The sequence below is a fragment of the Erinaceus europaeus genome, chromosome 8, assembly GCF_950295315.1.
Source record: "Erinaceus europaeus chromosome 8, mEriEur2.1, whole genome shotgun sequence".
Lineage (NCBI taxonomy): Eukaryota > Metazoa > Chordata > Mammalia > Eulipotyphla > Erinaceidae > Erinaceus > Erinaceus europaeus.
In genome coordinates this window covers 60195778-60212285 of record NC_080169.1, presented here as the reverse complement: position 1 = coordinate 60212285, position 16508 = coordinate 60195778, and the positions used below count along the sequence as shown (strand labels likewise).

The window sequence follows — 16508 nt, the reverse complement described above, 5'->3', positions numbered from 1 at the left end:
GCACCCCTCCCTTTTTTTGACTGTCAGCTTGAGTTTCTTTCAGTTCCACGAGACTGCCAAGATCTTCAAAAATCAAATAGTACTTCTTGTCTTTTTCATGCATTTAATCTTCCTGACTCATCTACCACCAGCTAGAGAACATTTCTTTGCTCCTGAAGGCTCAAGTGATTGATTACCTTAGGCCCACCTGGATGATCTCTTGGTTTTATGTTAATATGTATTTTTATTTAAAAAAAAAAAAAAAAGCCCTAATTCTATCTGAGGTGATAGTCTCCTATCACAGTTTCTAGAGATGAGAGTAAGTTGAATCTTGAGGGACACTCAGAAATTCTTGCTAGCATAATATAGTTGTCTTTAATTTTACTTTATAATGTGTCCTTGCAGGCACTAAAAAATTAACAACTCTATCTTCTCTAGAGATAAAGTAATTAAATTAAAACCTGTTGCCTCCAAGGCACATGACTAGAAATTGGTGGGGTTTCCATTTGGACGTAAATCTATATTTCCATCAGACTGAAAGTTATGGCCAAAGTCAAATGCAGCCAAATTATGATGGGAAAAAAGCAGGAGCTATGAGATCTGTTAAACTTAATTTATGTGTGTGTGTTTTGTTTGTTTGTTTTAGATTTTTGCTATTAGCTAAACTTTCCTGCTCTAAGAAAGCTGAAAATACAATGGCATGAGGGGCTGAATGGTGACACACCTGGTTGAGCACACACATTGATCCCCATGCACAAGGATGGGGATCTGAACCCCCCCACCCTTAACCTCCCCCCCCCTTTCCACCTGCAAGGGAGAATCTTGACTAGCTGGACAGCAGATCTGTGGGTGTGTCTCTCCCTTCCAATTGCCCCCTTCCCTCTCAATTTCTGCCTGTCCTGTCAAGTAAAAATTAAATGATCAATTAATTACTTAAAAAGAGAAGAAATAATAAAAAGGAAAAACAACCTCTGGGAGTGGTGATCCATTATGCAGGCATTGATCCCTAGTAATAGCCTTGGTAGCCAAAATAAATAAATAAATAAATAAATAAATAAATAAATAAGATGACATGAATTTCAAAGTTTTCCTTTCCATACCTCTAGAACTTGGGCAGAGTTGTTCTTACAGGCAGGAGTCATCTGGTCTGGCTCTGCCAAGGCAATTGCAGGTAGGTCTTAAAATTCAGTAAGCCTAAGAGCTTTTTTCATAGCAACTTAAAAGTGCTTTTTTTTTTTTTTGCCTCCAGGGTTATTGCTGGGGCTCGGTGCCTGCACTACGAATCCACTGCTCCTGAAGGCCATTTTTCCATTTTGTTGCCCTTCTTGACGCCCTTGTTATTTTTATTGTTGTTATTTTATTGTTGTTGGACAGAGAGAAATCGAGAGAGGAGGGGAAGATAGAAAGGAAGAGAGAAAGATAGACACCTGCAGACCTGCTTCACCACTTGTGAAGCGACCTCCCTGCAGGTGGGGAGTGGGCTCCACCCGGGATCATATGACAGTCCTTGAGCGGGTCCTTGCACTTTGCACCGTGTGTGCTTAACCCACTGAGCTACTACCCGCTCCCCCCAAAGTGTTATTTTTTTAAGCTGATAGTTTTGTATGTCCTGAGAATAATGTCATCAATATCCAAATGGCCCACGGTAGGACAAAAAAGGTTCCCCACCCCTACTCTAGAGGAAAAGTCTAGAGCTAGCAGCAAGATTCTAACAGTCTCAACACATGGTTTTTGTATTTGGCTTTGTCAAGCTACTGTTCTAGTTAGCACCACCTGTTAGATAGTGAAAGGAGAAAAAACACTGGGAGAACACATGTTGTCCATGATAAGGACATGACATGGAGATAACAGATCGTAAAGCTCCAAGTACTAGGCTCCAAGTGAAGGTCAGAAAGATACGGGTGTGTGGTGGTAATCCCAGCTTTTTTGGTTAAGGAGAAAGAATATTGGCTGAAAGTAGTCTGTCCTGCACCTTTGCTGTTTGATAATGTTTTGTTTTCTTTTCCTTTTTTTTATATTTATTTTATTTATTTATTCCCCTTTTTGTTGCCCTTGTTGTTTTATTGTTGTAGTTATTATTGTTGTTGTCGTTGTTGGATAGGACAGAGAGAAATGGAGAGAGGAGGGGAAGACAGAGAGGAGGAGAGAAAGACACCTGCAGACCTGCTTCACCGCCTGTGAAGCGACTCCCCTGCAGGTGGGGAGCCGGGGTTCGAACCGGGATCCTTATGCCGGTCCTTGTGCTTTGCGCCACCTGCGCTTAACCCGCTGCGCCACAGCCTGACACCCAATGTTTTGTTTTCTAACCTTCTCTAAATGGAATGTTTTGTTTGACTTTGCTATTAGTTTTACAAACTAGTATTTAAAGAGATAAATTCTTACTAGTATTCCTTGATTTCTCAGTTGGTATCTTCATGTATTTTTTTTTTTTCTTGCCTCCAGGGTTATTCCTGGGGCTCGGTGCCTGCACTACAAATCCACTGCTCCTGGAGGCTATTTTTCCCGTTTTGTTGCCCTTGTACCCGCTGCGCTACCGCCAGACACCCCTTCATGTATTTTTTAATTTACAAAGGCTTTCCTGAGAAAAGCTTATTTTTCATTAACTCTTCACGTTCACATTTTGAGTTAGTTTGGATTTTCTGTTGATACTTAGTATTTTTGTGGAAAATATTCAAGATTATTTTGATAATAGTTGAGACCATTTTGTAGCCCTTAAACTATGTATAAGTTTAACTTACAACAGTTTGCCATATGATTGACGTATTCTGTAATATTTTCTAACTCTTCTGTTAAATCACTCTTCCATACTTTGTTCTTCAAAATGTTTTCAGTTCAATATCCTTTTCTATGGATCTTAGCTCTCACTCCTTATTTGGAAGCCTTTGTGTAACAGAAAGATTATGATTAAACTGATCTGAGTTAATTGGTGTGACCTTACACAAGTTATCAATTCTGGGTTTGTTTTCTTTCTTTGTATGTCAAAATACAATAAATATCACCTGTAAGATAATATGAAGTTTAGGGAAAAGCACATAATTTGCAATACAACAGCACTTGGCAAATAGCAGGTGCTCAATGAATATTAATTATACTGATCCCACTGATCACATTTTGACTTCTATAACTTTGAATCTATACTTTTTTTTTTGAAAGATTTTTTTTTTTCTGACAAGTTTATGAGTTAAGAACTGGGGCCAAGTCCTAGATATACTGTGATCCTTATTGATTTAATGATTCAAATGAGCATATATAAAGCTGTCTTTTTTTCCTTTAGTTTAGTGATTGAGTCATGGAAAACCAGTTGGCTAAATCAACTGAAGAGCGAACATTTCAGTACCAGGATTCTCTGCCATCACTGCCTGTTCCTTCACTTGAAGAATCATTAAACAAATACCTTGCAGCAGGTATGTTTGTAATTTCTGTATATACTAATTTGTTAGTAACTTAGAAAACTGAAATGTTTAGAAATAGGAAAGAATCTAATTGCTTCTTCCTCTGTGCTCATGTTAATTAAAAGCATTCTTTGAATACTCCAAATTTTCTTTCTCTCTGGGTTATTTTTGTTGCTATAGACCATTCTCAACAGTGTGAGATGGAATATCAATGTGTTCATGTTTGTTTGTTTTGATTTTTATAGTAATACAAGGGACTGATTGAACCTTAGACCTGCCCCATACATAAAAACTTTTAAAAAAATATTTATTTCCTTTTTGTTGCCCTTTTTTAAAGTTGTTGTTGTAGTTATTATTGTTGTTATTGATGTCATCGTTCTTGGATAGGACAGAGAGAAATTAAGAGAGGAGGGGAAGACACAGGAAAGATAGACACCTGCAGACCTGCTTCACCGCCTCTGAAGCAACTCCCCTGCAGGTGGGGAGCCGGGGGTTTGAACAGGGATCCTCAAGCTGGCCCCTTGTGCTTTGAGCCACCTGTGCTTAACCCGATGCGCTACTACCAGACTCCCAAGAAAATCTTTTTTATAGGCCTTATGTTGTCTCCCCAGCCCATCAACATAGTTTTAATTTTTTATTTCTCTAATGATGAGTGAAGTGAAGCATTTCTTTGTATTACTGTGGGCCATGTGTGTCTCTTCCTTAAAAATCATCGATTCTTATCTTTTGCCCATTTTTTAAAATTGATTCCTTTTCTTTTGTTGAGCTGTATGAGTTGTTTACAGATGTTTGTTTGATATCAACTGCTTGTCATATGTGTTGTGCAAATATCTTTTTCCCCTTGCTTGGTTGCCTGTTTATCCTTGTGGAATTTGCTTTCAGTATGTGGAAGCATTTTAGTTTGATGTAGTCACATTTATTTAATTTAGTTTTAGTTTCACTTGCCCATGGGGTTGGGTCTCCAAACACATCTTTGATGTTAAGATCCTAAAGTGTTTCACTGTTATATTTTATAGTTTCAGGTCTAACATCAGGTATTTGATCCATTTTTAAATTTAATTTTGGTATATGGTGTTAAATGGTAATCAAGTTTCATTTTTCTACATGTGACTGTCTAATTCTCTCAGTACCATTTGTTGACCAGGCCTTCTTTTTGCCACTGGATATGTCTTGGCCTGTATGTGTTTGTATGGGTTTGTTTCTGGCCTCTCTCTCCTATTTCACTGATCTATGTGTTTTTTTTTTTAAGTATAAACTGAAGGGATTGCAGCATAAACTGAAATTGGGGAGTGTGATGCTGCCATTCCTCTTTCTCATGAGTAGTTGGGCTATTTGTGCTGGTTTTTTGTTTGTTTTTTTGTTTGTTTGTTTGTTTGTTTTTTAATGGTTCTACCCACTTTGAACAAGTTGTTCAGTTTCCTTGACATGTGTCATTGGGATTTGATAGAGATTACTTTGTATCTATAGATTGCTTTTGGTAACACAGCCATTTTAATGGTATTTATTCTTCTAATCCATGAACAATCAAAGTTCTTCCATTTCTTTATGTTGCCCTCTGTTTCTTTTAACAATGTCCTATAGTTTTCATGTAAAAGTCTTTTACCTCCTTTGTTAGATTTACTCTAAGGTATTTTATCTTTTGGGTTCAAATGTTAATGGGATTGTTTGCTTCAATCCTCTTTCCTCTGACTCATTTGTATATAGAAATTTTGACCATCATTCTGACAGTTCTCTATCCTCTCTTCTTTTGACTCCTTGATGCCTGAACTCTGTGCCTTCCTCTTTTTCTTCCATTATTTTGGTATAGTACATCTTTAGTAGCTACTTGAATATGTGTGGGAAGAAAAATAATTTAAGACTTAAAAATATATTTTATCTTATTTCTTGATTGATTGGCTGACTATATCTTGAGTTGGAAATTATATTTTTTAAGAAGTCTGAAGGTACTATTCCTTTTGAAGTCTGATTCTACTCTGTTGTTTCCATAAAGAATATAAAAGTGTCCTGTTGTTGTTTACACTCTGAACATATTTTGAAACATTTATGTTCATTCTTACATTATGAATTTCTCAGTGATATGCTTGACATATAGGTTTTTGTTTAATCTTTCTGAACATTCAGTGAGTTCTTTTAGTTTAAAAAGTGATGCTTTTCAGTTCTCGAACATATTTAGGATGCTTTTTTCTGTGACAGCTTTCTCCTTGGTTCTTTGCTTTCTTTTAGGAACATCTGTTACTTGGCTCTAGGTCCTTCTATAGTAAATTTTTAGAGTTTCCTTTTCACTAGTAGTACATGTCCCTTTTTGATCTCTTTATTTTTGAGATCACTAATCTTTTCAAAAAACTTTCTTGTTGTGTCCTTGTCATTAAAAAAAAAGGTTTATTTATTAATACAAGGAAGGGAGAACGAGCACACTCTGGCACATATGAGGCTGGGGGTTGACCAGTTTCCCTAAAGAGAACTCTTCTCACTTTTTGTTTAGAGAACATAAGCCTGAATGCTAGCGTTCTGGTAATTGAGTAGGAGAAGGGAGCCAGAGGACTCAGTATTTCCTTATATACATGTAATGTAATCCTTTTTTTCAGTGTGGACTTTTCTGGCTCTCTTTTTCAGACTAAACCTCAGAATTTCTACTAGCATTGGATAAAAGTTCCCTGCTTTGACTGGGGAGACAGCATAATGGTTTTGCTAAAGACTTTCATGCCTGAGGCTCTGGTTCAATCCCAGTACCACCATTAGCCAGAGCTGCACAGTGCTGTGCCTGTCTCTTTCTCTGTGTGTTCCTCTTCATATAAATAAATATATAACTAAACAAGAAGTTTTCTGGCTTTGTAGATTGTAAAAGGAGCTCGATACAAGGGTGAATGTGGCTTAAGTGGTTCTGTTTCGGTCTCAGTTTACCCCAGTTTGAAAGTCCACAGGCAGTGAAGCGAAGCAGGTCTGCAGGTGTCTGTCTTTCTCTCCCCCTCTGTCTTTTCCTCTCGATTTCTCTCTGTCCTATCTAACAACAACAGCAATGACAACAATAACAACAACAACAAGGGCAACAACAAAAGTGAGAAAAAGGCCTCTAGGAGCAGTGAATTCATAGTGTAGGCACTGAGCCCCAGGAAAAATGCTGGAAGCAAAAAAAAAAAAAAAAAAAAAAAAGAATTTTTGGCTGTGAACTGCTGTGGTCAGACCTTACACTTAAATTTATATGCATAGTATGCCATTCAGTATATAGACTAGTTGAATAAAGTTGAAAGATGGTTTAATTTTTTAAAATTTATTTATATATATATATATTTTAAAATTTATTTTTATATTACAGAATTACATGTTGACAGGGGTTTGAATCCATACCATTCCCATCACCAGAGTTCTGAATCTTTAGTCACCCCACTGCAATCCACCACAGTTCTCCTAAGGTTGTAGACATGGGCCAACCATCTTCTCCACAACTGTCCACCTTTATACATAGTTGCCCCTCTGCTTTCTGATTCAATCCTCTCTTTCCCTCCAGGCCACTCATGACAACATAACTACCTTTATATGTCCCTCTCCTTTTCCTTCTGTCTCTCTGGGTGCTGATGGAGCTGGAGTTCAGAGCCCTCTTATCTTTATCCTATCACTTCTTCCCCACTGGGAGAATGGATCAAGGTTGCTTTTGGGGAGCAGAAGGTAGGAGTTATGACTTCTGTAACTGCTTTTCCTCTGAGCATGAGCACTGATGGGTCAAACCCGCCCCCCAGGCTGTTTCTATTTCTCCCTAGTGGACCAGAGTTCTGTAGATGCAACATTGGTGAAGTCATCTGCCCAGAGAAGTTGGGGTGGAGTCATGTTAGCATTGATGTTTGGAAGGTGACATGACCTAAGTTGAGACAAAATGGTTAGTGAACAGGAACCAAAAAATAGGATTAGAACAGATGAGGTTAGGGGTTGTAGGGTAGAAGAAAGCTAGGGAAAACCATTTTAGGCATTTTCCTGAGGGCATAAAACTATGGTAGTTTTGCTTGAGTTTGGTAGCTAGCCTGAGGCTGCATAAGAATACTGCCTAAGAAAATGGTGTGAGAGTAGAGAAAGGGGCTAGAAAGTTGGATTAGGGCACAGAGTAGCTCCTGTTCTTGAAAAAAAAAAATCTGTGGCTGAAATTAACTATTTACCTCTATCCACCTGCTCCAAGGCGCATATATATATTTAGCGCCAGAGCCTGTGAAACCTCTAAGTCCCTATTGGTCTAAGCTTAAACTCATGCTCACATCTGAGGAACATGGCAGGCTGCACTCATTTCAGGACCAGTCTTTTTCGAGTGGCAGGGCAGGATATCTCCAGCCTCCCTTCAGAGACTGGGGCTATCCTTACCATTATTACTTTAAATATTTATTTATTTTTATTTTTTAAAATTTATTTCTTTATTGGAGAATTAATGTTTTACATTCAACAGTAAATACAATAGTTTGCACATGCATAACATTCCCCAGTTTCCCATTTAACAATACAACCCCCACTATGCCATTTATCATCCTTCATGGACCTGTATTCTCCCCACTGCTTTAAATATTTTAAATAAACATTTTATTTATTCATCTATTTTGGTTAGAGACATAGAAATTGAAAGGGAAGGTGGAGAAAGGAAGGAGAGAGACACCTGGAGCCTTGCTTTACTACTTGAGTCTTCCCCACTGCAAGTGGCTTAAAGATGACTTAATTTTTATTACTCATGACTAAACAATGTATATATTAATATATTAACTTAATTTAATATTTATTTTACCAGAGTACTGCTCAAATGTAATAGTTGTGCCCAGGGTTGAACCTGGGACTATGAAGCCTCAGGCATGAGAATCAATTCATGTAATTATTTTGCAAAAGACTCTTTCTAAACAGTGTGTACTTTCATGTTGGACTGACAGCTAGATAGTAGTCCAGTCTTCATCCTGTCTTTGTCATTTTGACTCTATTTAGAATGATTATAAAGTTATTTTTATAATTTTACTCCATACTCCCAGAGGGGTAAATGTTAGGGGAAGATGACTAGAGGGCTCTGAACTCCAATTCCATCAGGACTCAGAAAGAGAGAAAAGGGAAAGAGAGAGAGGGAGAGAGAAAGGGACACAATCAGAAGTAGTAGGTATGACTTAGAAAGGAAAAGAAGGGGAGCCCCTCTGGTAGTGCAGCGGGTTAAGCGCACTTGGCGCAAAGCGCAAGGACTGGCAGAAGGATCCCAGTTTGAGCCCCTGGCTTCCCACCTGCATGGGAGTCGCTTCACAAGTGGTGAAGCAGGTCTGCAGGTGTCTATCTTTCTCTCCCCCTCTCTGTCTTCCCCTCCTCTCTCCATTTCTCTCGGTCCTATCCAACAATGATGACAACAACAGCAGCAATAATAACTACAACAATAAAAAAACAAGGGCAACAAAAGGTAAAATATATAATAAAAATAAATAAATACATATAAAAAATTTAAAAAAAGAAAGGAAGAGAAGGCAGGATCATAGATAAAATGGGCAAGTATAGATAGAAATATAGATAGATTGTTATAGAAATAATAGTCAACCATATCTGTGATCTTGGGAGAACTAATGCAGCTTCCAATGAGAGGAATAGGGACACAAAACTCTGGTGGTTGGAAGGGTATGGAACTATACCCCTATTATCTTATAATTTTAAAATCACAATTAAAAAATAATAAGTTTTCAAAACATGCTGTTCAGGGGCTGGACCATGACACACCCAACTGAGTGTACACATTACCATGTGCAAGGACCTGGGTTTAAGCCCCCACTTTCCACATACAGGGGAGACACTTCACAGTCTGGGAAGCTGTTCTGCAGATGTCTATCTTTCTCTCACCCTTTCAACCCCGCCTACAATTTCTCCCCGTCTAACCAAATATGATAGAAAAGAAGAAAAAAAAGGCCATTGAGAGCAGTCGAGCAGCACCAAGCCCCAGTGATAACCCCCCAAACAAAAAACAAACAGAAAACAAAAAACAACAAAATACATGCTGTTCACAGGTTACATAATACCCATTGTTTTCTTTTTTATAGTATTTTACATTGCTGCTTTGGATCTACTTTCATGGTGTAAATTCTAGTACAGTTTATAAGATTGCTATGATATTAATGCATATGTAACAAATTTTATGTAATTCTCAAGTTTATGTGCTAGTAGTTGAGATAAATTGGAGATCTTATGTCTACAGATTTTAATGCATATTTTCTCTTTATAGTGAAGCCGTTTGCAAATAAAGAAGAATACAAGAGAACTGAAGAAATTGTCCAAAATTTTAAAAAAGGCATTGGAGAAAAATTACACCAGAAATTACTTGAAAGGGCAAAAGGAAAAAGAAATTGGGTATTTATGTGATTGTACTTTTAATTATTATAATGCTTAAAAATTAAAAATAAAAATGTCTATAGCTCTCATTTTAAAATTATTACTGTAGAAATCCTAACCATTGTTGTCAATATTGTCATTCAAAAGAATGAATTACTTGCTCTAGGGAGCTGGGAGAATTTTTAAGCTTGTTAAAATGCGTATTTCTTGGGATTATTAGTTCTGACTCAGTTTCTCTGGAATGAGGCTCAGAAATTATTTTTTGTTAGATACTCCTTGTTATCTTTGATACAAATAATCTATAGACATACATGGAAAAAAAGGTTTTTCTTCCATATAATGATAGCTTGATAAAAATCCAAACTGAAATAGATATGTCAAACCAGTGATGTAGAAATACTTAAATAGTATGTGGGGGAAAAGGGTCATTAAAAAAATTGAAATGGGGGAAGTCAGGCGGTAGTGCAGTGGGTTAAGCGCAGTTGGTTCAAAGCACAAGGACTGGTGTTAGGATCCTGGTTTGAGCACCCGGCTCCCCACCTGCAGGGGAGTCGCTTCACAGGCGGTGAAGCAGGTCTGCAGGTGTCTATCTTTCTCTCCCCCTCTCTCTCTGTCTTCCCCTCCTCTCTTCATTTCTCTCTGTCCTATCTAACAATGACGATGTCAGTAACAACAACAATAATAACTACAAAAAAAAAAAACAAGGGCAACAAAAGGGAAAATAAATATTAAAAAAAATTGAAATAGAGAGTGAGTATTCCGTTTCAGTTAGAGGAATTATAGGTATAATTGAGAATCTTAATTTCACAAGGAGCCTTGTTTTTTGATGTTGGCTCACTGACTTAATTTTATGGTTGTGTTTTTACTTATTTGTTTTCATTTTATGAGTGATTTAATATTGATATACAAATTATAAGATAACAGGGGTATATGATTTCACCTGTCCCCACAACCAGAGTTCTGTGTCCCCATTCCCTTCATTGGGAACTACAGTTGTTCTTCCAATGTCACAGATATGAGCTGACTATTATTTCTATAACTATTTATATTTGTATATATTTGTTCATTTTTTCTATGTCCCATTTTTCTGTTTTCTCTTCCTTTCCAAGTCACACCTACACCTATTACTACTTAATGTCCTTCCTTTTTCCTCTTCTCTCTCTGGGTCCTGATGGAGTTGGAGTTCAGAGCCCTCTGATCGATTTCCCCCCTTCTCTTCGTCCCCATTGGGAATATGAACCAAAATTCTTTTTGGGGTGCAGAAGGTGGAAGGTCTGGCTTCTGTAATTGCTTCTTCGCTGGACATGGATCCATACCCCCAGCCTGTTTCTGTCTTTTCTTAGTGAGGTAGGGAGAAATGAGGTTCCATGATACTTTGGTGAGATTGTCTTCCCAGAAAAGTCAGGATAGAATAATGTTATCACCTGCAACTTGGTGGAAAGATAGAAAACAGGACAAAATGATTAATGAACAGGGACAAAAAGTAAGAATAGAGCAAATGAGAATTGGGACTTTAGGGTGGAAAGAAGTGAGGAAGTCTAACCTAGGTATGTCCCTAGGGGCTTATGACTTTTTTTTTTCTTGCTTGAGTAGTTTCATAGTTTTTGCTGGAGTTTGATAGCTATCATGGAGTTATACAAAAATATTGTCTAAGAAGATGGTGTCAGAGTTGAGAATAGGGCTACAAAGTTGGATCAGGGCAGAGAGTAGCTCCTAATCTTGAAGAAGAAAATTCATAAATAAAATTAACTGTTTATCCCCATCAACCTGACCCAGGGCCCATATATATTTATATTTAGCACAAGAGCCCGTGTAACTTCTGAATCCCTGTCAATCTGAGCTTGCAGTTTATGGTCACAGATGGAAACATTCTAGGCTGCACTCATTTCTGGACCAATCTTCCTTGAGTGGCAGGGTAGGATGACCCAGATTCCTTTCAGACAGTGTAGCTGTTCCTCCCGTTGTTGCTTTATAGGGAGGACATCTTCCTGGAGTGATGCACGAGAGGCCTTATGCTGATGTTCCTGATGGATTGACTTTATTTTCCTTCTGTGAATCAGAGGATGAGTTTTCATTAATAAGAAATGTTGTTAGTCTAGAAATGATTGTTATTATCGTTTAGTTTTAAAATAAAAGCAAGCTGGGAGTTGGGTAGCAGTTGGGTAGCAGTGCGTTAAGTGCATGTGGTGCAAAGCACAAGGACTGGATACAGATCCCCGTTCAAGCCCCTGGCTCCCCACCTGCAGGAGAGTCGCTTCACAGGCAGTGAAGCAGGTCTGCAGGTGTCTAGCTTTCTCTCCCCCTCTCTGTCTTCCCCTCCTCTCTCCATTTCTCTCTGTCCTATCCAACAAGGATGACATCAATAACTATAGCAATAATAACTACAATAATAATAACAACAAGGGCAACAAAAGGGAAATAAATAAATAAATAAATACTTAAAAAAATTTTTTTAATTAAAATAAATAAAGTAAAAGCAAGCTAAACAATTTTTATCATGTTTTCATCAGCCAGTGATATCTGTGATGCAATAAAGAATTTTACACTATAGACTCCTTTTTTCTTGACCATGAGTTTTAAATTATTTTAAATTAGGATAAAAGGTATTGATGTTATTGTTTAGCTTATGTCTTTTCTACTTCTATACTTTTTTCTGAATAATAGATAAAATTTATGATAGGTAAAATTTAGAACTTTAATTTCTTCAAACAATATGTTGAGATCTATTTATGCATGAATTTCAAAGCAGTGTCTGAAAATTGGAATTATTTGTAGGGCCACTGAAATTTTTTTTGTATTTCTGAATCATTTGTTTTATATAGGAAAATGTAAATTATGTAATAATTGTTTTTACCTGGTGAGGCACTTGAGTATTTGTATCTCAAGTACTTGAAAAAAAACACACATAAGTACTTTGTGACATTTGTGACTTTAACATAGCCTGTTAAAAGGTACACTTCAGTGTTTTCTTGTCTTATTACATTTTAAAATAAGAAAATATGTTTTAACCTTATTTTTTATTAATAATTTAATATTGATTTACAAAATTGTATGATAATAGGCCTATACTTCCATACGATTCCCACCACCAGAGTTTTGTGTCCCCATCCCCTCCATTGGAAACTTCTGTAGTTCTCCCAAGGTGATTGATAGAGACTTATTCTATAACTATCTATATATTTGTATGTATATATGTATTTTTCCATTTTGTCCCCCAATTTTCCTGCCTTCATTTCCTTTCTAAGTCACCCTTACACCTATTACTACTTTTGGGTAGCTTTCCTTTTTTCCTCTTCTCTCAGATAAGAGAAACAGTGCCTGGCTTTTTCTGGTGTTTTGCATGTTCGCTTCCTTTTCAGTGATGGTATAAAAATAAAACTCCTCCTTTTGGGTCCTGATGGAATTCGGGTACAGAACCCTATCATTTACCTCTCTGAGAGTATAGACCAAAATTCTTTTGGGGGAGGGGTGTGCAGAAAGTAGGAATTCTAGCTTCTGTAATAGTTTTTCTGCTGGACATGGGCACTGACAAGTTGATCCATACCCCCAGCTTAAGAAAATGTTTTGTTTAAATGTTGAAGAGTACTTTAGAAAGAACAACTGGACTGGGGAGAGAGCACAATATTTATGCAAAAGATTTTCATGCCTGAGGTTCTGAGGTCCCAGATTCAGTCCTTAACACTGCCATAAGACAGAGCAGAATTTTTTTTTTTAATATTTATTATTTATCCCCTTTTGTTGCCTTTGTTGTTTTATTGTTGTAGTTATGATTGATGTCGTTGTTGTTGGATAGGCAGAGAGAAGTGGAGAGAGGAGGGGAAGACAGAGAGAAGGAGAGAAAGAATAGACACCTGCAGACCTGCTTCTCCGCTTGTGAAGCGACTCCCCTGCAGGTGGGGAGCTGGGGTCTCGAACCGGGATCCTTAGGCCAGTCTTTGCGCTTTGCACCACCTGCGCTTAACCCGCTGTGCAACCGCGCGGACTCCCTAGAGCAGAGTTCTGTTCTGTTTCTCCTCCCCACTCTGTTTCTCTCTCATTAATATAAATAAATATATCAAGGAAAAAAAGAGAATAATTATAGTTATATATACAAAGTATTATCAAAAGCTTTAGGCTGATGTTCTCATTTCTTTTAGCTAGAAGAATGGTGGCTGAATGTTGCCTACTTGGATGTGCGAATCCCATCACAACTAAATGTCAACTTTGCCGGTCCTTCAGCTCATACTGAACACTACTGGCCTCCAAAGGAAAACACTCAACTGGAAAGAGGGAGTCTAGTTCTTTGGTTTAACTTGAGTTACTGGCAGCTATTAAGAAAGTAAGGATTCTTATGTGAATTTAGTAACAGATTTATTCAAAATCTCTAATAGCAAGATGAGAATCTTAATTTGCTTGTTTGTGGGTGAATACTACAGTTATTTGTTAGTTTGATCAAAACACTTTTTTGTTTGTTTTTGGTTTTGTTTTACTAGAGAAAAAATACCTGTTCATAAAGTTGGAAATACTCCTCTAGATATGAATCAGTTCAGAATGCTGTTTTCCACCTGCAAGGTTCCAGGAATAACTAGAGATTCAATTAAGAATTATTTTAAGACTGGTAAGTAAAAAGCACAGATGTTTTTAAAGGCATTGGAATTAGGGGCATTTTATAGTTTCTATAGTGCTATTGTGAAACATGTTATTTTGAAGATTATTTTTTACAGCGTTTTAAGTAATCAAAATCTATAAACTTTACCTTTTTAGTAATTTTGTTTAGTTGGAAGTACTTCATAGGGAATGCATTTTCTAAACTGTTTCTACACAAATCTGACGCTATGTTGCATTTAAAGTTTAGTTAAAGAGTAGGACTTTGAATCTCAGAATGTTAGAAAATCTGTAGCCTATGGCCCTTATTTCTATTTCTACTCTTATTTCTATATTCTATTTCTACTCTTATTATCATCTAAATTTTCTGAGTGTTTACTTCTATGTGTTTACTTCTATGTACTAATCATGCCCCATTTCATTCTATTAATATATGTCTTTTCTTCCATGTCCTTTCTTTCTGAGGAAAGAGACAGTCTTAAAGGCACCTGAATTGAGATTTACTAGTCAAGGTTTCTACCTTTTACTGTCAATTTAATGTGGATTTCTGCTGGTATCTTAGCATGTTTTGAAAGAGAAAATTGTGTTGTAACTGCTGGTTTTCAGTTACTTCAGAGTTTTATCTTACAGGTTTGGTAAAATAGTTTATAATTTCTGATGAGTGTAGTTATGAATGGGTGTATTTGCTATGTAAAGTCTTACTTACAAATAGCAGTTGTATGACCAGTTAGTATGAGGACTGTAGGTTTATTTTCATGTAGAACTCAAGTCTTCCTTGTGAGTCTCTTTAGATGCTTTAGATAGTTACGGTTCTCAAACTTACACACATTTACTTTGGTGTTGTAAGTAAAAGATTTGAACAAAAGAACCTTGTTATTAATGTGAATAGAAATGATGTGCAGAGGAAAATAGATAAGAGAATATCAGCAAAGAAAGAAAATATGCATGCCAGTTACAAACTAATGTCAGTAGATCTGGTTTTGAATTCAGTTTTTATCATGTAGATGTATTCTTTGGTGGGGAGTCCTTATAAATTATGGTATATAAAGTGAGCATTCATTAATTTAAGAATGTACCTCTTGACATAGTGATTAAGCTGTTTGTTTACTTATTGCCACCAAGGTTATTACTAGGGCTTAGTATCTGCACGATTCCATTGTTCCTAGAAGTCTTTTTTTCCCCTTCTTTCCTTCCTTTCTGCCTTCTTCCCTCCCTTCTTTCTTTTTTACTTTTGTTCTTTCTTTTGATAGAATCTAAGAGAAAGAAGTCAAGAGGGAGACAGACAGAGATAAGGAAGATACCTATAGCACTACTCCACTGCCCATGGAACTTCCACCTTGTAGGTGAGGACTGGGGCCTTGAACTCAGACCTCACACATAATAATATGTACTCTACCAGGTGAGATTCCATCTGGTCTTTGTTTTAAGCTGTTAGGTTATTATGTTTTTGAACTTACTGTCATGTGAAGAAAACTGAGATAATAAGTAATTTTTTTTAAAGTAATGAATACAACATGGAGGATTCAAGTAGCATAAAGAATTAAAGAACTGGGAAACTTAAAAAAAAAATTATTGTGGTCCAGGAGATGCAGTGAATAAAACTAGATTTTTAAGCTTGAGGTCCTGAGTTCAGTCTCTGATAGTACATGTACCAGAGTGATGCTTTTTTCTCTTTTCTTATCTTTCTCATTAATAAGTAAATAAAATCTTTAAAAATATTTAGGTTAGGGGAGTATGGATTGACCTGTCAACGCCCATGTTCAGGGGGAAGCAATTACAGAAGCCAGACATTCCACCTTCTGCATCCCACAATGACTTTGGGTCCATACTCCCGGAGGGTTAAAGAATAGGAAAGCTATCAAGGGAAGGGATGGGATATGGAGTTCTGGTGATGGGAATTGTGTGGAGTTGTACCCTATGGTTTTGTCAGTGTTTCCTCTTTATAAATAAAATTAAATTAAAAGAAAAATATTTAGGTTAGAACCTATGCCCTCGCACACTGCAACATATGTTACGACCCAGTCTTGATTTTTGAACTTTTTATTTTGTTACTGGCTTATTGTAGTTCATCAGGTTTTTAAAAATATATTTATTTATTTTCCCTTTTGTTGCTCTTACTGTTTTTTATTGTTGTAGTTATTGATGTCATCATTGTTAGACAGGACATAGAGAAATGGTGAGAGGAGGAGAAGAGAAAGATAGACACCTTCAGACCGGCTTCACCACCTGTGAAGC

At 36.9% G+C, this 16508-nt stretch overlaps 1 protein-coding gene across 5 annotated transcripts in view; it reads left to right on the top strand.

The window, feature by feature from the left end:
• CROT (carnitine O-octanoyltransferase) overlaps positions 1 to 16508 on the top strand; it is a 42646-nt gene that overhangs the window by 1407 nt on the left and 24731 nt on the right. For 4 of the 5 annotated variants that reach the window (XM_060196300.1, XM_007531925.3, XM_016192054.2 and 1 more), the window contains 4 exons: positions 3254 to 3383; positions 9583 to 9707; positions 13826 to 14007; positions 14162 to 14286. In XM_060196300.1, the coding sequence (XP_060052283.1) occupies positions 3269 to 3383; positions 9583 to 9707; positions 13826 to 14007; positions 14162 to 14286 (547 nt within the window). In that variant the 5' untranslated portion in view covers positions 3254 to 3268. Of the gene's footprint in view, positions 1 to 1098; positions 1151 to 3253; positions 3384 to 9582; positions 9708 to 13825; positions 14008 to 14161; positions 14287 to 16508 lie in introns of those variants that run through there. The other variant, XM_060196302.1, reaches the window with a different exon arrangement.